This window comes from Mobula hypostoma, chromosome 22, assembly GCF_963921235.1.
Source record: "Mobula hypostoma chromosome 22, sMobHyp1.1, whole genome shotgun sequence".
Classification (NCBI taxonomy): Eukaryota; Metazoa; Chordata; class Chondrichthyes; order Myliobatiformes; family Myliobatidae; genus Mobula; species Mobula hypostoma.
The window spans coordinates 58746054-58771944 of NC_086118.1; the positions used below are offsets into that span (position 1 = coordinate 58746054).

General features: G+C 42.4%; 1 protein-coding gene across 3 annotated transcripts in view; it reads left to right on the forward strand.

Moving 5' to 3' along the window:
- spag9b (sperm associated antigen 9b) overlaps nt 1–25891 on the forward strand; it is a 300349-nt gene that overhangs the window by 182749 nt on the left and 91709 nt on the right. For all 3 annotated transcript variants that reach the window (XM_063030689.1, XM_063030690.1, XM_063030691.1), the window contains 3 exons: nt 19049–19274; nt 21936–22035; nt 24048–24169. In XM_063030689.1, coding sequence (XP_062886759.1) covers nt 19049–19274; nt 21936–22035; nt 24048–24169 — 448 coding nt within the window. The remainder of the gene's footprint in view (nt 1–19048; nt 19275–21935; nt 22036–24047; nt 24170–25891) is intronic.

Here is a 25891-nt window from a genome sequence, read left to right on the forward strand (position 1 = left end):
CTTGAGGAGCTGAGTGGCCTCTGCCTGCTCCTGTTTTCTTGTGTTTCTCTCTTGCCCTGCTCAGACTCAACTGATCTTTTACCCTGGGGCATGGAAGAAGTAGTCTAGTGAGCTAGAAACTGCTTACCTGACAAGATCTTGCTGTTTGCAACTTTTGGGTTTGTTGCATCAAGAACTGAGGAGCTTTGCTTACGTCAGATTAGCTCAGTGATTTATAATTTGGTGCCCTGTCCTCTATAATTGCACAGATGCTTGGAATTTCGCTAATGGTGAAGAGGCATTATCTGAGCAGGTGCTTGTTCGTCCATCATTGACATCGATGAGGACCTTGACACCATTATGATGGTGTCGAGACTAGCGCGTGATTTGGATTTAAGTGAGGGAGAGTTGCGCAGCGTCAGCCTCACTCTCTCTTCCCAATTCCCATCTGGATCCAGTGGCAAGACAGAGTCTAAACGGCTGGAGATGGGACTAGACGCAGTGGATGACCAGGATATCTTCTGTGTCTTGTCCTGCTCTACGCGTTCCACGACGCTTGCAGACACCACCTTCTTGACTGTTGGACCTTCCATTGGTCTCGTCCGCTCAATCCGCCGGAGTCTGTCTTCTCATGCTGGGATAGACAACTCCCTATCTCACCGAGGGTTTGAGACCCGTCGGCTACCCTCACCTGGTTTAGCCGGCTTGTCGAATCCATTGCCCGGGGTGTGGCCGCTGTCGCATGCAAACAGCTACGGGGAGCCACAGGTGAGAGCTGAGTGCCAGGTGGGGACCAAAGGTGGACTAACCGCCTTGAAAAGGACGCGACATGTTCCCCCACCAGAGGTACTACCCCTTCCTGACACCCCATACACCTGAGCAGGTATATCCAGCCAGGCACCAGGAGTAGATACAGTCAAAGCATGCAGTAAGATCCGACGAGAGGCAGCTTGAGCTCAGGAGGCCTGCAGGACTGAAAATCAATTAGTTTGATTGGATGGATAAAGGAAAGAGGGAAAAAGAAAGTTGAATTGGGGTAATACAATGTTTATAGCATAGAAAGAGTCCATTACCACCTCTCCACCAGAGTTCCATCCGTACTATTTCTCCACATGCTCCATAGATTTTTCCTCACCATACATTTATCCATTTCTATCTTGAAACCCCCAGTGGCATCATGGGCTCTAGCCTCCCCACCATCGAGGACATCTTCAAATAGTGATGCCCCAAGAAGGCAGCATCCATCGTGAAGGATCTCTTCATCATCTAGGACATGTCCTCTTCTCATTACTACCACCAGGGAGGAGGTACGGGACTGTACTCAGGTGCAGTCAATGAGCTTCTTTCCCTCTGCCATCAAATTTCTGAATGGACCATGAACATCACCTCACTATTTTCCTGTCTTTTTGTATTACCTATTTTTTTTATATTTCCTATTGTAACTTATAGTAATATTTTTACGTATTACACTGTTATCTCTGCTGCAAAACAATAATTGCATGACATATGCCAGTGATAATAAACCTGATTACGATTTTGAACCAGTCTCCTTCACATTTTCATGAGCACTCCAGATAACAATCATCTGCTGCATTATGTAGAGGTCATTGTTTTTCCTCTTCTCACTATTAGTTCTCTTTCTCTTTAGTTTTTTAAAAATCTGTGACCTTTGGAACTTGAGTCCTGCTCCAGGGGAAGAGTATTCTATATTAACTCTGCCCAGATCACTGATTTTATGTGCTGTTATCAATCTTCGCTCTTCTTTCTCCAAAGGAAGCAGTACCAGCCTCTCTCTTGTATTCTTGGTCTCTAGTATATATGATTATATTTATTCTCAAAAATCTTTCCTAGGCTCTCTCTGATATCTTCATATCATTTCCAGATTGAGGTAACCAGATATTAACATATTGCTCCTGTTGAGGCTCACCCAGTTATTTTATATTCAGCATGATTTGGATGACGGCATTGATGGCTTTGTGGCCAAGTTTGCGGACAGTATGAGGATAGGTGGAGGGGCAGGTACAAACCCCATTTCCAGAAAAGTTGGGATATTTTCCAAAATGCAATAAAAACAAAAATCTGTGATATGTTAATTCACGTGAAACTTTATTTAACTGACAAAAGTACAAAGAAAAGATTTTCGATAGTTTTACTGACCAACTTAATTGTATTTTGTAAATATATTCAAATTCAGAATTTGATGGCTGCAACACACTCAACAAAAGTTGGGACAGAGGCATGTTTACCATTGTGTTACATCACCTTTCCTTTTAATAACACTTTTTAATCATTTTGGAACTGAGGATAATAATTGTAGTAGATTTGCAATTGGAAATTTTGTCCATTCTTGCTTGATATAAAACTTCAGCTGCTCAACAGTCCGTGGTCTCCGTTGCCTGATTCTCCTCTTCATGATGTGCCATACATTTCTAATAGGAGATAGATCTGGACTGGCAGCAGGCCAGTCAAGCACACGCACTCTGTGTCTACAAAGCGACGCTGTTGTAGCCCGTGCAGCATGTGATCTGGCATCGTCCTGCTGAAATAAGCATAAAATAAGAGATGTCGCCTTGATGGCAACATATGTCTCTCTCAATCCCTAATATACGCCTCAGAGTCAATGGTACCTTCACATACTTGCAACTCACCCATGCCGTGGGCACTGATGCACCCCCATACCATCACAGATGCTGGCTTTTGCACCTTTCGCTGTTAAAAATCTGGATGGTCGTTTTCATCTTTGGCACGGAGATCTCGACACCCATTTTTTCTGAAAACTAGCTGAAATGTGGACTCATCTGACCGCAGCACATGGTTCCACAGTCTTTCAGTCCATCTGAGATGAGCTCAGGCCCAGAGAACTCGCTGGCGTTTCTGCATAGAGTTGATGTATGGCTTCCTCCTTGCGTAATATAGTTTCAAGTTGCATTTCTGGATGCAGCGACGGACTGTGTTGAGTGACAATGGTTTTCCGAAGTACTCCCGAGCCCAGGTGGCTATAATTGTCACAGTAGCTTGACGGTTTCTTAGGCAGTGCCGCCTGAGGGCTCGAAGATCACGCGCATTCAACAGTGGTTTCCGACCTTGCCCTTTACGTGCTGAGATGTCTCTGAATTCTCTGGCTCTTTTCACAATATTATGTACTGTAGATGTTGAAAGACCTAAATTCTCTGCAATCTTGCGTTGAGAAATGTTCCTTTTAAACTAACAATTCTCTCATTAATTTTGGCACAAAAGGGTGAGCCACGACCCATCCTTGCTTGCAAAGACTGAGCCTTTGATGAACGTTACTTTTATACCCAGTCATGATACCCAGTCAATTAGCCTGCTTAATGTGGAGTCTTCCAAACCGGTGTTACTTGAATATTCTGTGCACGTTTCAATCATATTTTAACTCTGTCCCAACTTTTGTTGAGTGTGTTGCAGCCATCAAATTCTAAATTTGTGTATGTTTACAAAATACAATTAAGTTGGTCACTAAAACTATTGAAAATATTTTCTTACAACACACATCAAAGTTGCTGGTGAATGCAGCAGGCCAGGCAGCCTGGCCTTCTGCGTTCACCAGCAACTTTGATGTGTGTTGCTTGAATTTCCAGCATCTGCAGAATTCCTGTTGTTTGAAAATATTTTCTTTGTACTTTTGTCAGTTAAATAAAGGTTCACGTGAATGAGCATATCACAGATTTTTGTTTTTATTGCATTTTGGAAAATATCCCAACTTTTCTGGAAATGGGGTTTGTAGTTTTGAGGAAGCGGAGAGGTTGCAGAAGGACTTAAACAGATTAGGAGAATGGGTTAAGAAATGGCAGATGGAATACAGTGCCCAGAAGTGTATGCTCAAGTACTTCGGCAGAAGAACTAAAAGTGTAGACTGTTTTCTAGATGGAGAAAATTCAAAACTCTGAGATGCAAAGGGACTTGAGACTCCTTGCTCAGGATTCCCTATAAGTTAATTTGCAGGTTGAGTCTGTGTGAGGAAGGCAAATACAATGTTAGCATTCATTTTGAAAGGACTAGTATATAAAGTAAGGATGCAATGTTGAGACTTTATAAAGCATTGGTGAGGCCTCACTTGGAGAATTCTGACCCTTACCTCAGAAAGGATGTACTGGTACTGACATTGGGCAGGCTTCAGAGGAGATTAATGAAAATGATTCCGGGATTGAATGGCTTGTCATATGAGGAACATTTGATGACTCAGGGCCATTGCTGACTGGAATTCAGAAGAATGAGGGGTGGCCTCATTGAAACCTATCGAATGTTGAAAGGCCTTGATAGAGTGGATGTGGAGAGGATGTTTCCTACAGTAGGAGAGTCTCAGACCAGAGGACACAATCTTAAGATAGAGGGGCGTCCATTTAGAACAGAGAGGAGGAGGAATTTCTTTCGCCAGAGAGTGGTGAATCTGTGGAATTCATTGCCACAAGCGGTTGTGGAGGCCAAGTCATTAGGTATGTTTAAAGTAGAGATTGATAGATTATTGATTAGTCAGGGCATGAAGGGATATGGGGAGAAGGGAGGAGATTAGGGCTGAAATGGAAAATGGATCAGCCATGATGAAATAGCAGAGCAGACTTGATGGGCCAAATGGCCTAATTCTGCTCCTACATCTAATGGGCTTATGGTCTTGTGATTTACCTGATTTTATACTCTACCAACAAAGCTCAGAATTATGTATGCCATATTAACCACTTCAACTTGCCCAGCAGCTTTCCCATGACTCTTGCACCCCCTTTGGAACTATATCCTTTGTTCTAATATTGCCTCTCTTCATTTAACTTGGCAAAATCCACCACCTTGCAGATCTTTGCATTAAACTTCATCATATATTCATTACTACATTAACTTCATCATTATACTCCCATTTCACCAACATATTGATATCCTGCTACAATTTATCACTATGCCATCAGTAATTGTGGGCATTTGTAAGTGTAGTAATTATGACTTGTATCCTTGAGCCTAGATCATTACGATAGGCCAAAAGAAAACTAATGAACGTTGGGGAATGCCACATTTACCTTCCTCCATTTCTGAGAAGACAGCCATTCAGCAACGCTCAGGTACTTTGCCAGCTCTATATCCATGTGATCCATTTGCCCTGAATGAATCCATAATTAAAACATTTTCCCTCAGGTATCAAATGATTTTGTCTCAGATCAGTGTTTCTAAAGGTTTTCCCACCACTAAAGTTAAACAAACTGGCCTGTAGTTGTTCATCCTTAATGCCCTTTTTGAACAAGGAATAATTAGAAACCATAGAAAAACTACAGCACAGAAACAGGCCTTTTGGCCCTTCTTGGCTGTGCCGAACCATTTTCTACCTAGTCCCACTGACCTTGTTAAAAAAGAACCCGCATTTACCACCTCATCTGGCAGCTCATTCCATACTCCCACCACTCTCTGTGTGAAGAAGCCCCCTCTAATGTTCCCTTTAAACTTTTCCCCCCTCACCCTTAACCCATGTCCTCTGGTTTTTTTCTTCCCTTTCCTCTGGAAAAAGCCTGTTTGCATTCACTCTATCTATACCCATCATAATTTTATATACCTCTATCAAATCTCCCCTCATTCTTCTACGCTCCAGGGAAAAAAGTCCTAACCTATTCAACCTTTCTCTGTAACTGAGTTTCTCAAGTCCCGGCAACATCCTTGTAAACCTTCTCTGCACTCTTTCAACCTTATTTATATCCTTCCTGTAATTTGGTGTCCAAAACTGAACACAATACTCCAGATTCGGCCTCACCAATGACTTATACAACCTCATCATAACATTCCAGCTCTTGTACTCAATACTATGATTAATAAAGGCCAATGTACCAAAAGCTCTCTTTATGACCCTATCTACCTGTGACGCCAATTTTAGGGAATTTTGTATCTGTATTCCCAGATCCCTCTGTTCTACTGCACTCCTCAGTGCCTTACCATTAACCCTGTATGTTCTACCTTGGTTTGTCCTTCCAACGTGCAATACCTCACACTTGTCTGTATTAAAAACTCCATCTGCTATTTTTCAGCCCATTTTTCCAGCTGGTCCAAGTCCCTCTGCAGGCTCTGAAAACCTTCCTCGCTGTCTACTACACCTCCAATCTTTGTATCATCAGCAAATTTGCTGATCCAATTTACCTCATTATCAACCAGATCATTGATATAGATGACAAATAACAATGGACCCAGCACTGATCCCTGTGGCACACCACTAGTCACAGGCCTCCACTCGGAGAAGCGATTCTCTACTACCGCTCTTTGGCTTCTTCCATTGAGCCAATGTCTAATCCAATTTACCACCTCTCCATGTATACCTAGTGACTGAATTTTCCTAACTAACCTCCCATGCGGGATCTTGTCAAAGGCCTTACTGAAGTCCATGTAGACAATATCCACTGCCTTCCCTTCATCCACTTTCCTAGTAACCTCCTCGAAAAACTCCAGTAGATTGGTCAAACATGACCTACCATGCACAAAGCCATGTTGACTCTCCCTAATAAGTCCCTGTCTATCCAAATGCTTGTAGATTCTGTCCCTTAGTACTCCCTCCAATAACTTACCTACTACCAACGTTAAACTTACCGGCCTGTAATTTCCTGGATTACTTTTCGATCCTTTTTTAAGCAACGGAACAACACAAGCCACTCTCCAATCCTCCGGCACCTCACCTGTAGACAGCGACATTTTAAATATTTCTGCCAGGGCCCCTGCAATTTCAACACTAGTCTCCTTCAAGGTCCGAGGGAACACCCTGCCAGGTCCGGGGGATTTGTCCACTTTAATTTTCCTCAAGACAGCAAGCACCTCCTCTTTTTCAATCTGTACAGTTTCCATGATCTCACTACTTGTTTCCCTTAATTCCATAGACTTCATGCCAGTTTCCTTAGTAAATACAGACGCAAAAAACCTATTTAAGATCTCCCCCATTTCCTTTGGTTCCACACATAGCCGACCACTCTGATCTTCAAGAGGACCAATTTTATCCCTTACAATCCTTTTGCTCTTAATATACCTGTAAAAGCTCTTTGGATTATCCTTCACTTTGACTGCCAAAGGCAACCTCATGTCTTCTATTAGCCCTCCTGATTTCTTTCTTAAGTATTTTCTTGCACTTCTTATACTCCTCAAGCACCTTATTTACTCCCTGTTTCCTATACATGTCATACAACTCCCTCTTCTTCTTTATCAGAGTTGCAATATCCCTTGAGAACCAAGGTTCCTTATTCCTATTCATTTTGCCTTTAATCCTGACAGGAACATACAAACTCTGCACTCTCAAAATTCCTCCTTTGAAGGCTTCCCACCTACCGATCACACCTTTGCCAGAGAACAACCTGTCCCAATCCATGCTTTTTAGATCCTTTCTCATTTCTTCAAATTTGGCCTTCTTCCAGTTCAGAACCTCAACCCTAGGACCAGATCTATCCTTGTCCATGATCAAGTTGAAACTAATGGTGTTATGATCACTGGAACCAAAATGCTCCCCTGCACAGACTTCCGTCACTTGTCCTAACTCGTTTCCTAACAGGAGATGCAATTTTGCATCCCCTCTAGTTGGTCCCTCTATATATTGATTTGGAAAACTTTCCTGAACACATTTTACAAACTCTAAACCATCTAGACCCCTAACAGTATGGGAGTCCCAATCAATGTATGGAAAATTAAAATCCCCTACCACCACAACTTTATGTTTCCTGCAGTTGCCTGCTATCTCTCTGCAGATTTGCTCTTCCAATTCTCGTTGACTATTGGGTGGTCTGTAATACAATCCCACTAATGTGGCCATACCTTTCCTGTTTCTCAGCTCCACCCATAAGGACTCAGTAGACAAGCCCTCTAATCTGTCCTGCCTGAGCACTGCTGTAATATTTTCCCTGACAAGCAATGCTACTCCCCCACCTTTCATTCCTCTGCCTCGATCACATCTGAAACATCGGAACCCTGGAATATTAAGCTGCCAGTCCTGCCCCTCCTGTAGCCAAGTTTCAATAATTGCTATAACGTCATAATTCCACGTGTCAATCCACGCCCTCAACTCATCCACCTTCCCCGCAATACTCCTAGCATTGAAATATATACACCTCAGAAGATTTTTACCACCACTCACAACCTTTCTATTAGCGGATTTGCTTGAACTTTTAACATCATTTATTTTCACCCCAGCCACACTGTCAACTCTGGCACTTTGGTTCCCATCCTCCTGCAAATCTAGTTTAAAGCCTCCCCAATAGCACTAACAAACCTCCCTGAAAGGATATTGGTCCCCCTGTAGTTCAAGTGTAACCCGTCTCTCTTGTACAGGTCCCACCTGCCCCAGAAGAGATCCCAATGATCCTGAAATCTGAAACCCTGCCCCCTACACCAGTTCCTCAGCCACTTGTTCATCCTCCAGAGCATCCTATTCCTACCCTCACTGGCACGTAGCAATCCTGAGATTACCACCCTTGAGGTCCTGCTTTTCAACTTCCTACCAAGCTCTCTATACTCACTCTCCAGGACCTCCTCAACCTTCCTTGCTATGTCATTGGTACCAATGTGCACCACAATATCTGGCTGATCACCCTCCCACTTCAGAATGTCATGCAAGCGATCAGAGACATCCTTGACCCTGGCACCTGGGAGGCAACAAACCATCCTGGATTCTCTGTCACGACTACAGAACCTCCTATCTGCACCTCTAACTATCGAGTCCCCTATCACTACTGCTCTCCTCTTTTTCCACCCTCCCTTCTGCACTGCAGAGCCAGACTCAGTGCCAGAGATCCGGCTACTGCAGCTTGTCCCAGATAAGTCATCCCCCCCCCCAATAGTATCCAATGCGGTATACTTGTTGTTGAGGGGAATGGCCACAGGGGAACCCTGCTCTGCCTACCCTTTCCTCTTCCCTTGCCTGACAGTGACCCAATTTCCTGTCCTCTGTTCCTTTGGCATAACTACCTCCCTGTAGCTACTATCTATAATCTCCTCATTCTCCTGAATGATCCACAGGTCATCCAGCTTCTGCTCCAGTTCCCTAACGCAGTTTGCTAGGAGCTGCAGCTGGATGCACTTCTTGCAGGTGTCATTGTCAGGGACACCGGAGGGCTCCCTGACTTCCCACATCCTGCAAGAGGAGCATTCCAACATCCTGCCTGGCATTCTCTCTGCTCTAAACATTCTGAACAAAAAACTTACTGGAACCTACCCTGGCCTCTGCCTGTTGAGCCAAAGCCGTCCCACTCTGACTCAGTCCACTCCAACGATGGCAGCTGTATATGGTGGTCTGCTTTTAAACCTTGGCGCGCTACGTCACGCGCCTGCGCAGTGCAGACCCTTCTCCCCAAGCAGTGTTTTAAAAAATGACTTTTTCTACCCGATTTCTTCACTCCCTTCTTCTCAGCTGCTTGCTTCGACTGAAACAAGAACCGTTGAAAAGTTCTCTTTTTAAACCTTGGCTTCTCCCCGAGCAATGTTTAAAAAAAAAAACGACTTTTTCTACCAGATTTCTTCACTCCCTTCTTCTCAGCTGCTTGCTTCAACTGAAACAAGAACCGTTGAACAGTTCTCTTTTTAAACCTTGGCGCGCTATGTCACGCACCTGCGCAGTGCAGACCCTTCTCCCCGAGCAGTGTTTTAAAAAAAACAACTTTTTCTACCCGATTTCTTCACTCCCTTCTTCTCAGCTGCTTGCTTCGACTGAAATTTTGCCATTTATAGAGCTCTGGCGTCACCTCCATACGTGAAGAGCATTAAAGGATTTTGGTCAGAGTCCCTGTGTTTTATTTTCTATATTTCCTTCAAAATCGTAGAATGTGTTGCAACCAATCCTGGTGACTTGTCTTAAGTTCAAGCGGTTTTATAAAATACATCTCTGCTGTCAAGTTTTATTGCATCCGAAGGTAGAGCGTTCTTATGAAACGGTTCATAAGCCAGAATGTCGTAAAGCGAAGAAGCAATTACCATTTATTTATATGGGAAAAATTTGTGAGCGTTCACAGACCCAAAAAGGACCTACCAAATTATGCCAAATAACACATAAAACCTAAAATAGCAGTAACATGTAGTAAAAGCAGGAATGATATGTTAAATACACAGCCTGTATAAAGTAGAAATACTTTTCCACAATCATTACTGAACTGTTCTCCGTAGCGAAAATCTCATGCAAGCGCCGTCGGTAAAAACACGGCGCAAGCGCTCTCGGCAGAAAATCTCACACAAGCGCTGTTGGCAAAACACTCTCACCAGTAACCTTTAGGCTATGAAGCTGCCAAATCATACCAAATAACATGTAAAAATACACAGCCGATATAAAGTAGAAATAATGTATGTACAGTGTAGTATCACTGGAATCGGGAAGACAGCGCAGAGCACACTGATGATGGTGTGTTAGGCTGAGTTGTCACAGGTTGGGGTGGTGCAGTGGCCCCCACCCTCCGGGCAGCGACCCGATACTGATCTGCGAAGCATGCAGGGGTACAGCGGTAGCCGGAATGCATCCAGCACATCTTTTAAGAAAAAAAGCCGAAATAAATAAGCTAATTAATTAGGTGCCGCCCGGCACGTAAATGTTGGCCCAGATCAGAGGCAATTGCCGATTACTTACAGTAAGTGAAATTGGCAATCGCTTCTGATCTGAGCCGACATTTACGTGCCAGGCGGCACCTAATTAATTAGCATATTTATTTTGGCTTTTTTCTTAAAGATGTGCTGGGTGCCTCCCGGCTACCGCTGCATTCTCCGCAAATCGGTATCTGTCCGCGGCCTGGGGTTTGAGGTGGTGGGACACTGAGGTGTCATCTCATCGTCGTCTGTTTCCATTAGGGCAGGCAGCTCATCTTCTCCTATGACTGCCCGCCTCGATGTCGAAGGTCAAGGTTCGTCGCCTGCTGTGGCTGATGTGGAAGGCTTGCTTGACTGCTTAGCCTCGTGCATTTTTCCATCATACAGTTCTTTGTAAGCATTCAAACCATCTTGCAAATACGCCCTAAACCGACGTACCTTTTCAAAATTAAAGTCATACTTTATCATTGCAGCGAAAATCTCACGCCGTTGCTTCACGTTCAGTTCCTGGATGACTTCACTTTTGGTCCGTTTGCTACTGTATTCGGTTTCGATTGTTATCCTTTCCTCTTCCAATTGCATCAGCTCTTCATCTATCAGTTCTTGTTCACGGGATGCCAAACCTCTTCAACATCATCTTCGTCAACTTCCACAAGCCAAGCTCACTTCGTCCTTACTTTGTTCACCACAATCAAAACACTTAATTATGTCTAGTTTTACGCTAAGTGTAACACCCTTACGAGCTCTTTCAGGCTTTTCCGATACCATAGAACTCATCTTGCTAACGGCTGCTCACAAGCACGTGTTTAGGCAATGCCAGCGAGAATGCCGTCCCAGGGAGAGCGGCTGCAAGGGGCGCGCGCTGCCTTTTATCGTGCGCTGATTTTTTTCCGCGTGCTGCCTTTTTTCATAACAGTGAAAACACCTTCTGTTAGCAAAAACAGGGAACTAACGTAGGTCTTTCGTAACAGTGAGGTTTCGTAAAGCGAACGTTCGAAAAGCGGGGGACACCTGTATGTCTGAAGTCCCAATCACTTTAGAAACACTCTCTTTCCTGGTGAAAGCAAATGCAAAGTGCTCATTTAGTACTTTAACACTCCTCACATCTGCAAGAATCCGTTGTTGTCCTGAATAAGCCCCACACTTCCATGCATGACCCTTTTACTGTATTTTTATATATATAGGAAACTTCAATATTTACGTAGGTGATTAATAGTTGGTCAGCATTAGAACACAACAGTAACAAATCTAGGGAATTCAGATCCTGTTTCTAGTATGGAGATACACTGAGTTCTGGGATAATGGATTTTAAAAAATATAAAATGAGATTATTATTGGGCTCTGCGCACTTCAGTTTGACAGAACTAGTTAAATTATTTTACAGAAGTAAGATTATAGGGATCGTATTGGCTTCTGTGATTCTTTTCTTGTCATCTTCTATTCTTAAAAATCCCGGAACCTTGACCACATATTTTTAACCTTACTTTTGGATTGATTCCGATTCTGAGTGCTGAAAACATTCATTATAGCAGAATGCACTCCCTCCCTTTTGTAAAGAAAAGCCAGTTTTCCCCAGTGACCCGATTGCATGAGGAGAGTGTGCAGTAATAGGTTTGTGATTGTGTATTGTGAGCATTGAAGTTTGGTTCATTGTGTGATCTTTTGTCATTCCTATCAACTGTTGTCATGGTTCATAATAATCCAATAACTAGTTAAAGCTAAAACTGTTAGAGATATATTTTGAAGAATAAGAGTTCACTTTTCCTTTGGTCCCTTTCTCTGAAAAAATAAATTTCTTTGTGCTAGCTGTTTCCTGCTAATTTTCATCTACAGCACATAAGTAATTGTGCACCAAGTTGCAGGATCTGGTGATGGGAGCTGTGGTGCACTGTAAATTCATACATTTGTTTCATTATTAAACACAGTTTGAAGCCCCTGCTAGACCAAGTTTTAACTCGACTGGGGTGATATACTGCATCCGGTGAGTCGGCTGGGGTGATATACTGCGTCCAGTGCTCCTGATGTGGCCTATATATTGGCGAGACCCGACGCAGACTGGGAGATCGTTTCGCTGAACACCTACGCTCTGTCCGCCAGAGAAAGCAGGATCTCCCAGTGGCCACACATTTTAATTCCACGCCCCATTCCCATTCTGATATGTCTATCCACGGCCTCCTCTACTGTAAAGATGAAGCCACACTCAGGTTGGAGGAACAACACCTTATATTCCGTCTGGGTAGCCTCCAACCTGATGGCATGAACATTGACTTCTCAAACTTCCGCTAATGCCCCACCTCCCCCTCGTACCCATCTGTTATTTATTTCTATACACACATTCTTTCTCCCTCTCTGTCCCTCTCACTATACCCCTTGCCCATCCTCTGGGTTTTCCCCCCCTCCCCCTTTTCCTTCTCCCTGGGCCTCCTGTCCCATGACCCTCTCATATCCCTTTTGCCAATCACCTGTCCAGCTCTTGGCTTCATCCCTCTCCCTCCTGTCTTCTCCTATCATTTTGGATCTCCCCCTCCCCCTCCAACTTTCAAATCTCTTACTAGCTCTTCTTTCAGTTAGTCCTGACGAAGGGTCTCGGCCCGAAACGTCGACTGTACCTCTTCCTAGAGATGCTGCCTGGCCTGCTGCATTCACCAGCAACTTTTATGTGTGTTGTTTTAACTTAAATGTTGTTTTCAATTGATTATTAACCGGATTTCAAATCTTACAGATCACAACTAAATTATAATTACTTATTGCTTTATTATTTTGTTGTCTGTTCTTCTATCACTGCTTTTAATTATATTAAGTATGCTACTTTCTTTCAGCATTTTTCTCTAAATGCTTCCAAAGTCAAGAAAACATGTTTTCAAGACAAACCTTTGAGACTATGCTTAGAGCTGCATTGTCTAAGTGTTTATATTTCATTACCTTCCCCCAACCATGTTTTTAGTGCTTTTCTGAACAAATTTGGTTAATCAGCCATTCAATGCTTACCTGAATTTTTATCAGTTATGTTATGCATACATTATGATTTACACTATTAGAATATGCAATGGTGGATTCTGACCTTTTCTTATACATGCTTCATTAATTCCAACAGGGAGGAAAGAAAGCAAAGGCAATTTTAGTCTTCACAGCTCATAGGCATATCAGTTCCCCTTCCCACCATCTCAAATCCATCCCCCTGAAAAAGCAAGGAGAATATTGAAGGGGGCTAATTATAGTGTTTGCTCAAAGAAAATGTCTGGGTAACAGCGACACAACTATTTTATATTTCTTATCGTAACTTAATTTTTTAATGTACTGTATGTCAGCGGTGATAAATCTGATTCTGATTCTGACCTTGTGTACTGCATAATTTCATGAGTTTATTTTTCTCCCATCGCTGACTGAGCTGGTTGTGTCAATGCACAGGAACAAGCCATGACAATGAGAATACAATTTTATGGGATTGGAGCAAGAAGCAATTCTCCTTCAAGGCCAATGGGGAAAAAATTGTCCAAAGATACCCTTTGCTTTGTACAGTGAAGGCTGCCTAAACCCCATTCGATCTTAGCTTGGCATTCCTGGACGACTATTGAGTATTTAAATAAACCTAACTATGCGCCTCTCTCCATTCGTTTCAAACAGGCTAGCAGAATAAAACAATCCAGACTTCATGCTGACATTCCCATTTGAGTTTATAAAATGGAAAGCAGTGGCTAAGTGATTTCCAGCCCTTGAGATGAAAACATGTGTACTGTAAAGGAGGAGGAGATTGTATCACAAACAAGAAAAAATCTGCAGATGCTGGAAATCCAAGCAACACACACAAAATCCTGGAGGAACTCAGCAGGTCAGGCAGCAACTATGGAAAAAAATAAACAGATGACATTTCAAGCCAAGACCCTTCAAAAGGTCCTGCTGAAGGATCTTCCCCCAAAACATCAACTGTACTCTTTTCAATAGATGCTGCCTGGCCTGCTGAGTTCCTCCAGCATTTTGTGAGGCAGTAATATATTTTGTGTCTGAGTAGGAAATAGGAAGTTCTCTCCATAACTATATGGGTTTCCTCCAGGTGCTCCCTTTTCCTCTCACTTTCCAGAGACGTACAGGTCAGGGTTAGTAAGCTGTGGGCATGCTATGTTAGTGCCAGAAGTCTGTCAACACTTGCTGGCTGCCCAGCACATCCTCAGACTGTGTGCGTCATTGACGCAAATGACACATTTTTACTGTATGTTTTGATGTTTCAATGTACGTGACAAATAAAGCTAGTCTTTAAAAAAAAGATCTTTTTAAAAGAATGTGAGTGAATAGTTTTGGATAAAACCAGCGCTGGCGAGATTAAAAACTGTGAATGAAGCTTTCGCTTTTCAATTAGTTCTGTTGCTGCGGTTACTGGTAATTATTTCTTTTACAAAACTTTCCAGCCTGGCCTTTGGGAGCTTGGTTGCTATGGGATACATCAGGAGAACACTGTTGGGTAAGCTGTTGAACCAGTGGGAAATCCATCTGAAGGTCAATTTTTCTTGCAGCTACATGATAAATGTACTGATTTAGGGAACCCAGAAAGACTACCTACTGAAAAATAAGGAGACATAAAAAGACTGCAGATGCTGGAAAGCTGGATCAACACGTAAAGGAGCTGGAGGAACTTAGTGGATCAGAATCAGAATCAAGTTTAATATCACCGGCATACGTCGTGAAATTTGTTAATTTAGCAGCAGCAGCAGTACAATGCAATACATGATAATATAGGAAAAAATAAACAAGTATATCAATTACAGTAAGTATATATATGCATATTAAATAGTTAAATTAAAAATAATGTAAAAACAGAAGTAATAAAATTGAGGTAGTGGGTTCAATGTCCATTTAGGAATCGATGTCAGAGGGGAAGAAGCTGTTCCTGAATCGCTGAGTGTGTGCCTTCAGGCTTCTGGACCTCCTACCTGATGGTAAAAATGAGAAAAGGGCATGCCCTGGGTGCTGGGGGTCCTTAATGATGGACACCACTGTTTTGAGACCCCGCTGCTTGGATACTATGAAGGCGACTATGAAGATGGAGTGGACTAATTTTACAATTTTCTGTAGCTTCTTTCGATCCTGTGCAGTAGCCCCCACTCTCCTATACCAGACAGTGATGGAGCCTGTCAGAATGCTCTCCGTGGTACATCTGTTTGAAATTTTCAAGTGCCTTAGGTGACAAATCAAATCTCAAACTCCTGAAGAAATGTAGTCGCTCTCTTACCTTCTTTATAGCTGCATCGATATGTTGGGACCAGGTTAGATCCTCAGAGATTTTGACACCCAAGAACTTGAAATTGCTCACTCTCTCTACCTCTGATCCCTCTATTAGGATTGACTCGTGATCCCTCGCCCTACCCCTTCTGAAGTCCACATTCAGCTCTTTGATCTTATTGGTGCTGAGTGCAAAGTTTTGCCTGGGACACCACTCAACTAGCTAGTATACCTTGCTCCTGTATACCGGCTCGTCTCCACCTGGGACTCTGCTAACAATGCCAACGATCATTAGCAAATTTATAGATGGCATTTGAGCTATGCTTAGCCATGCAGTCAGGTGTATAGAGAGAGTAGAGCAGTGGGCTAATCACACACCCCCGAGGTGCACCAGAGTTCGTCATCAGCGAGGAGGAGTTATTAATACCAATCCAAATAGATTGTAGTCTTCCAGTTAGGAAATCGAGGATCCAATTGCAGAGGGAGGTACAGAGTCCCAGGTTCCATAGCTTATTGACCAGGACTGTAGGAATGATGATGTTAAACGCTGAGCTATAGTCAACGAACAGCATCCTGACATAAGTGTTTGTATTGTCTAGGTGATCTAAGACTGTGTGAAGGGCCATTGAGATTGCATCTGCTGCAGACCTACTGTGGCAATAGTCAAGTCAGGCTGCCTCTAAGGAGGGAAATAAGCAGTCGATGTTTTGGGTCAAAATCCTTTGTTGGGACTGGAAGAGAGGGGAGAGTATGAAAATGAGAGGGAAAGCAGTGGAGCAAAATTCTTTCCCCTTCCCCTTACCCCATCCTTTACCTGCTTATCAACCCCTTATCTGAATCTGTCTATCACCTACCAGCTCTTGCTGTACTCCTCGTCACCTTTTTATTCTGGCTGTCTTCCCCTCTTTCTCTACAGTCCAGATGACGCAGAAAGGTGGTGACAAATCAGCATTTTGGGAGATTAAAAGTCTGGTTGAATGGTGCCACAGCAACAACCTCTACAACTCGTGTTCTCAATATCTATCTATCTATTTTATTTGTTTTTTTTGTATTAGCACAGTTCGTCATCTTTTGCACGTTGGTTGCTTGTCAGTCTTTGTGTGTAGTTTTTCACTGATTCTATTGTATTTCTTTGTTCTATGGTGAATGCCTGTAAAAACTGAATCTCAGAGCAGATATATATGTACTTTGACAATATATTTACTTTGAACTTTGAAGTATTGACTGTCACTTCCGTTCACTGATGCTACCTGACTCGCTGAGTTCCTGCAGCTTCTTTGTGTGTTGCTACTGAATAATAAATAGTTTTGTGCTATTAAATAAGAGTAAGTTGGTGTGGGAGATAATGTAGCAATAGCTGAAACAATATTGAAGTGTTTAACATTGGCTTATATATTCAGATCCAAGCACATACGGGTGCTGCATGGCTTGTAATTGTAACATGGCTTCAATTTTTTTTTAAACTGTGATAATCCCTCTGAGAATTTAAGTTATTTCAAGGCATGTGTGGAGTACGCTCAATCGACAATGTTTGGAGGAGTAGCTTTGGAAACAGCACAGAGCTTGATACAATATGTGCTGGTGAAGCAAAAATACACTTTTAAAAATACTACCAATTGTTACACCATCAGCTTATATTGCTAAAATCTTTACTTTTTCTATTACTAGCTGAAATAAATCAGGAGGGATTGAATGTCCCTGTTTCATCCTAACTGATGATAGAAATTGCCAGAATTCTGCTTCAAATGTATGAATTGAATTGACTTCATTACTTACATCCTTCATATACAGTAGGATTTGGGGGCCCATCCCAAACTTCTTCAACTGTCTGAGGTGGATGAGGCGCTGTTGTGCTTTTTCCACCACACAGCCGGTATGCCTTCATATACTTCTCCCTCCATCTCCTCACGCTGGCTGCTTCGCCCTTCCCATCCAGTCATGGTGAAGGGCCTTGGCCTGAAACATTCCCACTGTTTATTCCCCTCTATGGATACTGCCTGATTTGCTGAGTTCCACGAGCATTTTCTGTGTGTTGCTCTGCAGAATCTCCTGTGTTTGTCATACTGGTGTTAGTTTTATAAATGCCTCAAATCTATTTATCATAAAACAAATTAAATGTATTATGCCTCGCTCGGCTCTAAAACTGGTTAGTTCTTTGAACAGTATAACATTCTGCTGTTTTTCAGGGGCAGTATAGTAGCCTAGCAGTTAGCGTAATGCTTTAAGTGGCAGGCATCAGCATTCATCTCCTGCTTCTGTCTGTAAGGAGTTGGTATGTTCTCCCTGTGACTGTGGATTTTCTCCAGGTGCTCCAGTTTCCTCCCACATTCCAAAGACTTGCGGGTTAGGGTTAGTAAGTTGTGGACATGCTGTGTTGGCCCAAGAAGCATGGTGACACTTGCAGGCTGTCCCAAGCAGATCCTCGGACTGTATTGCATGATAATTTATATTCTATATATATGGGATAAATAAAACTCTTACACTTTGAGTATACAGGTTCTCTCCAGCTTAAGGAAGCCCGACTTAATGTACAGCCCACTTTAAGCATTTGGGACACTGGTGGGATGTATTTGTGAGCCTGCAGGTATCATCTGCCATGTGAAATCTTGGTTCCAACATGCAGGTTGATGGGGATTATTTGGGGTACATGGAGCTTAGAAAAGTAGGTGATTATGCAGTAGGGAAACTCTAGGGAGCTTCCAGAGTAGTTACATGGTCGGCACAACATTGTGGGCCAAAGAGCCTGTAATGTGTTGTAGATTTTCTGTGTTCTATGTTCTACCAACAGTTCACAGGAATGGAGCCCTGCTGTAACCTAACGAGAAGCTGCCGTCATTAAGCTAATTCCTCATTGTTGCTGCATCTGCCTCCTTTGGAGCTTCTGATCCTTTCCCATTCCTGAGGGGCTTTTATTAGCTCTGCTTTATTTTTCCCAAACTTTCCATTATTTTTCCTCTGATAACCCTGGATGCAACAGGGTGCGGCAAGCAAAGTGTACGGTTTGTCTAAATAGAAAAGCTAGAGTTAAATGATTTTTCTAATTTATTTGGTGTGTTTTGAGGATTGCCGCCAACAACAAACATACATCAGTTATATAAAACCTGATTCTGATTCTCAGTTCCTCTAACAATAAGCACCAACATACCATTTGCCTTGCTGATTGCTGGTTGATCTTTCATGTTCACTTTGACTATTTCATGTACAATGATACCCAGGTCTCTCTGAAAGCCAACACCATTCAATCTCTCAAAGTTCTAAAATAAACTTGCTTTTATCTTTTACCTCTTCATATTTATATTTAATTTGCAATTTTCTATTTCCATTTTAGGATGAACTTTCAGATGCTAGCCAGGCATCCAGCTTGGTACCAACAAAACCCAATACTCCCATATCTGCTTTGCCAGACTCTGCCATGGGCGATTCAACGCCTCCAAGAAAGGAAAGCCTGGAGACCGAAGGGTTATTCAAAAACTTGAACCAAGCTAGTAGAAAACCAGATAACAGGAAAAATATTGATGTGCAAGTTCAGCAGGACACAAGAACGCTAGCAGTTGGTAGGTGCCTGAAACTGAACAAGTCTTGTTCTAGCAAAACTTCTGCTGCAGAAATTGATGAGGTTGGAATTATTTCACCAACGTTTTCCTCTTCCCTTGTGTTCAGTTGTTTTAGTCTTTCCTTGCTCAGTAATGCTTTTCAGAAGGCTGATAGGTTGCATGTCTAAGATTTGCCTTGTATAGAGGAATGAATTTGAGCAGCAGTAACTTTTTAAGAACAGAAGAAATAGACTCAGGTGAAGTTTTTTGACCATTTATGCCTGCACTACCATTGTATTATATTGTGGCTAATCTTTTACATTATTGTCGCTTTCCTGCAGTATAATCTTAATATCCACAAAGACCATAAGACACAGAAGAAGAATAAGGCTATTCGGCCCTTCAAATCTGCGCTGCCATTCCATCATATATTGTCCCTTTCAAACCTATTTTTCTACCTTCTCCCCATAACCTTTGATGCCCTTAGTAATCAAGAACTGATTCCAATTCTGAACCTATCAATGTCCTCTTTAAATACTTCCAATGATTTGGCCTCTACAGCCATCTGCAGCAACAAATTCCACAAATTCACTACCCCCTGGGTAAAGAAATTCTTCCTCATCTCTATTCTAAAGAGGCATTCCCTCTTTTTTGAGAGTTTGTCCTCTGGTCCTAGACTCCCCCACTATAAGAAACATCCTCTCCCCATCCACTCTATCTAGGCCTTTCAATATTTAATAGAGTTCAATGAAATCCCCCCTACCCCATTCTTCTAAACTCCAGTGAGTACAGGCCCAGAGCTATCAAATGCTCCTCGTATGTTAACACTTTCAAAATCATTCTCATGAGCCTCCTCTGGGCCCTCTCCATTGTCAGCACATCTTTTCTTAGGTATGTAGCCCAAAACTGCTCACAATACTCCATGTGGTCTGACCAGTACTTTATAAATTCTCAGCATTACATCCTTGTTTTTATTTCCTGAGTGGTGCCACAACAACATCTCTCACTCAGTGTCAGCAAGACCGAGGAGCTGGTTATTGACTTCAGGAGGAGGAAACCGGAGGTCAGTGAGCCAGTCCTCATTGGAGGATCAGGTGTGGAGAGAGTCAGCAACTTCAAATTTCTCGGAGTTAACATTTCAGAGGACCTGTCCTGGGCCCAGCACGTAAACACAATTATGAAGAAAGCACGGCAGCGCTCCTACTTCCTTGGGAGTTTGCAAAGATTCGGCACTACATCTAAGACTTTGGTAAACTTCCATAGATATGTGTGGAGAGTATATTGACTGGCTGTATCACAGCCTGGTATGGAAAAACCAATGCCCTTGAATGGAAAATCCTACAAAAAGTAGTAGATTCGGCCCAGTCCATAACAGGTAAAGCCCTCTCCACATTGAGGACATCTACACAGAGTGTTATTGCAAAAAAGCAGCATCCATCATCAGGGACCTCCACCACCCAGGAGATGCTCTCTTTTTGCTGCTGCCATCAGGAAGAAGGTACGGGAGCCTCAGGACTCTCACCACCAGGTTCAGGAACAATTATTACCCTTCAACCATCAGGCTCTTGAACCAGAAGGGATAACTTCACAACCTGTGGACTCACTTTCATGGACTCTTCATCTCATGTTCTCGATATTTTTTGCTTGCTTACCTATCCATCCATCTGTCCATTCGTCCACTCAATCAGCAAGTTTTAGATATTGTCGTTCATTGACATAATGTCATTATTGGGATTGGGCCTGTTGAGATATAAATAGGGCCTAAGGTTGTACAAAGCGAATGCTAAAAGGGATCTCAGTAGACAGACTTTTGGGGATTTTGTGATGTTCTGTTGCTTGGTTTATCAATAAAACAAAATAAAACTTCAGTATTCTCCCCTGAAATGGGATGCTATTGTGCAAGAGAGTTGAATTAATACGTTAACTGTATTAGCTCTGAAGCTGTGTGACAGCATTCCCAGTACGGTTGGATTGTTTACAATCTGAAACACTTGCTTGATTTTATGAGCACTTGTTCTTTGAATAACAACAAAGGCCTGAGAGAAAACAGCCTCTTTCACATGATTTCAAGCACATTTGTAAGCAACACAGTGTCCCCTAAGAGGCAGATTATGTTCTGCCAAGGGTGTGGATGGTGCAGTTAGGAAGATGTTGTTCATCTTGAGTAGCCCCTAGGATTGTGGACATCTTGTTTCCATTCTGGTTCTGTAGGTTTTGAGGTGACTGATGAGGCCCCTGGGGGACATGTAGACTCTTACACTGGCTGGCAGGAAGTGCCAGAAGAGTTGAGAATTGAGCAAGCTTGTTGGGTTGTTATGATCCTTCTGCCATTAATGCTGGGTTCTCCATGCTCCTGATACAAAGGTTTGAGATAATCAAAGCTGTCTTGAATGTTCCTCCATTACCTTTGAGAAGTCACAAGCCACAGATTCCCAGTATTCAGTGGAGATATTGCATATTTTGCAAGAAGTCTTTGAGAACACTCTTGAAATTTTCAGAATGAGTTTTAGAGTTCAGAATGGTGTTTGTTTCAGAAGTCAGTTTAGTTTTTCATAGCCTACTTATGTTCTTGTAATGGATTTGCTGACTTTCACCAAAGACAACAATCCTATATTCAATCTGATTGACAGAATTATATATGTAAGATGACTTGTAAGCTCGTTTTCATTAATGTTGTTCAAGGTATGACTGAAAATGAAGAGAAATCAGAGGTTCAAGCTATCATTGACTCAACACCTGAATTGGATATGGATCGTGAGTTTAGTGGCTACAAAGGAACAAGGTCAGTGTGTATTTTTACACAATGTTATTGATTAACCTTTAGCCTTACTTGAGCAACCAGGGAAGTAGATCAGTGAAAATGAAAAGGAATGTTAGGAAAAGGAGGAAACTCTTTGGGATGATAGCATTTGTGGAGGAAAAAAATATGTTAATTTCTCAAATTGATACTCTCATCAGAATTGGGAAAACAGAGAAAGGCTCGGGGAGAACAGACTCCAGCGAATGACCAGTGTTGAGTTGGAAAGAGAAATCCCTTTGGAGACAGCAGCAATTGTCTTACTTGTTTTTGCTCCTCCTCCCTCATGAGGCAAAGATTTACATGCACCTTCTCCAGCGCAGTGTAGTGCATTTGGTGCACTCAATATGGCTGCCTCTGTATTGTCAAGATCAGGTATAGAATGGGAGACCAAATTGCAGAGCAACTGTGCTTTGTTAGCAGTGACCATTTAAAGGAAATGAGGACGATACTCTCGAACAGATGAGCAGGAACTTCTTTAACCAAAGGGTAGTGAATCTATGTAATTCATTGCCACAGATGGCTGTGGAGGCCGGGCCATTTGCTATATTTAAAGCGGAGGTTGAGACGATCTTAATGTTACTGGACGAAGGTAGGAGAATGGAGTTGAGGGAGGTAATAAATCAGCCATGATTAAATGATGGAGCAGACATGATGGGCTGAATGGCCTAATTCTGCCCTTGTGTCTTATGGTCTTATAAGTGATGGTAAATTAAACAATAATACAAGAGCAAAATAGGATACATGTTCAAAACCTGAAATGTACTGTATGTTGGGAATGAGGATTAGAGAAGGTTTATTAACCATATATTTCAAGCATGAGAAAATTTGCAGATGCTAGAGGAACTCAGCAGGCTAGGCAGCATCTATGGAAAAGTTCCACTTGCCTCCGCGTCCAGAATATAATTCTCTCTAACTTCCACTATCTCCAATGGGATCCCACTACTAAGCACATTCTTCCCTCCCCGCCACTTTCCATTTTCTGCAGCGATTGCTCCCTACACAACTCCTTTGTCCATTCATCCCTCCCCACCGATCTCCTTCCTGATGCTTAGTCTTGCGAGCGGAATAGGTGCCATACCTGCCCCTACACCTCCACTACCATTCAGAGCCCCAGACAGTCCATTCAAGTGAATCTGTTGGGGTCACCTACTGGATCCAGTGCTCCCAGTGTGGCTTGCTGTGTTTCGGTGAGACCTGACGTAGATTGGGAGATTGCTTCTCCAAGCAGCTATACTTCATCCGCCAGAAAAAGCGGCATCACCTGGTGGCCACCCATTTCGATTCTATTTCCCATTCCCATTCTGACATGTCAGTCCATGGTCTCATGAGGCCATGAGGCCACACTCAGGAAGGAGGAGCAACACCTCATATTCCATCTGGGTAGCCTCCAGTCTGATAGCATGAACATTGATTTCTCAAACCTGCAGTAATTGTTCCCCCCACTCCTCACCATTCCCCATTCCCATTTCCCTTTTTCATCTTATCTCCTTGCCTGCCCATCACCTCCATTCATCTGGTGCTCCTCCCCCTTCCCTTTCTTCCATGTTCTTCTACCTTCTCCTATCAGATTCCCCCTGCTCCAACCTTTTATTTCTTTTCCAGTTCTTTACTTCACCTCTCCCCCATCTCTTGGGTTCACCTATCACCTACCACCTTGTACTTCTTCCTCCCCTCCACCCACCTTCTTAATCTAACTTCTCATCTATTTTTGCATTCCTGATGAAAGGTCTCAGACTGAAACGTCAACTGTTTACTCTTTTTGGTAGATACCGCCTGGCCTGCTGAGTTTCTTAACCATATATTTAATTAGTTTATGTAGAAATCGTATCAGATTGGAATCCTTCATTTTGCACAGTGCTCCTATAAAGATAATTTTTTCAAAACAAAAACGGTCTGTGGTTAGCTCTTATTAAATGGGTTCAATGCTGTAAGAAGTTCAGGAAACTTTCACATCCTAGCCCTGTCAATAATCTTGCTATTCTTTTTTTAAACAGCACGCCAACCCAGGGAATAGAGAACAAAGCTTTTGATCGAAACACAGAATCCATTTTTGATGAATTGTCCCAATCAGCTTCTGAGCTGATTGGTGATGTGGATGAAGGGGCAAATTTGCTGGGTAAGTGAAGGTCAATTGAAGGTGCAGCTTGTTTAAAAGTATGTGTCTGTGTCCAGCTTAGCTGAAGCTTAGCTAAATTCTTCATAGCTGAAGAAAAATAGTTCCTGGACTATTCAGAACAGGATGTAGAACCACAAGAACCAGCCCTTTGGCTCACAGTGCAGAGCTGAATTAATTAAACTAATAATGCCTAATTACACTGATCCCTTCAGCCTGTGCCTGTCTAAGCCTCTGAAGTACCTTTACTGTATCTGCTTCTACCCCCCATTCCAGGTACCCATCACTCTGCGTCATTTAAAAAAAAATAACTTGCCCACACATCTCTTTTGAACTCTCCCCGTCTAAAATGCATGCCCTTTTGAATTGGACATTCATTTATTTATTTGTTTGTGTAGAGATATTGCACAGTAACAGGCCCTTCTGGCCCAATAAGATGTGCAGCCCAACTATACCCACGGGACCAATTAACATACTAACTCGTACATCTTCGGAATGTGGGAGGAAACTGGAGCACCCTGACGAAACCCATATGATCACAGGGATAATGTACAAGCTCCTTACAGCCACTGATGGAATTGAACCAAGATTGCTGGCACTGTAATAACATTATGTTAACTATTGCATTATTATGCCTCCCTGGGGAAAAAGATACCAGCTGTCTAATCTATCTATGTCTCTCATAATGTTATCAACTTCTGTCTGGTCTCCCCTCATCCTTTGCCGCTCCAGAAAAACAGTTCAATTTTATTCAACCTCTTATAGCACTTACCCTGTAATCCAAGCATTCTCCTGGTAAGCATCATCTGCATCTTTTCCAAAGTCCCTATACCAGGGTTCCCAACTTGGTGTCCACAGACCCCTTCGTTAATTGTAGGGGTCTATTGCATAAAAAAGGTTGGGAACTCCTGCTCTACACCTTTCCTGTACTAGGGCAACCAGAATTGAATCCAATACTCCATATGCAAACTAACCAGTGTTTTATAAACGTACACAGAACCTCCTGACTCTTTAGCTCAATAAAGGAAAGCAGTTTGTCAACCTGAATCTCATGTATCAAAGGTTCATTCTGTAATAATTGATGAATAATACAGCAACACATGACTGGCTTAACTGTTGAAAATTGGGCCTGCAGATTGTTTCTATCTCCTGAAATAGTTTGTAATTTCTTAACCATCTGGGTCCCCAGTTAGGAGAAACATTCAGGGAATTTCCAGGTTACAAATGACCTGACATATGGAAATCTGACTTTACACAAATACACCCATGCATTTCTAAAGCATATCCCAAGGAAGTAGTATTAAACTATTTCATGGTGTTTATGAATGACTGGATTCAGTACATATTCCTTGTTTAATGGTTAGTGTTTATGGAGTGATAAAATATAGAAAACGGATATTTCTGATTTGCGGAGAGATGGGCTTAAAGACAGTTCTCAGATTAACCTTTCTGTATGCTGGGACTGCCAGAGTTATGTAGTGACTAGTATTGTTTCCTGTTTTGTGTTTAGCTTAATCTCAGTATGACATGTTTATAGCTCACTGAAATGAATATTGGAATCTGGTCTTTTAATCCAAGCTTCTTTTCAAAGTCAGGAATGAGGCACAAAACTTTATTTTATTAACAGTTGATAGAACAAAAAGAACAGGAATAGAATAGTGACAGGGGTTGACTCCTTGAAGATGAGAGAGAAATAAAAATGGTGCTTAGCATAAAACAACTATT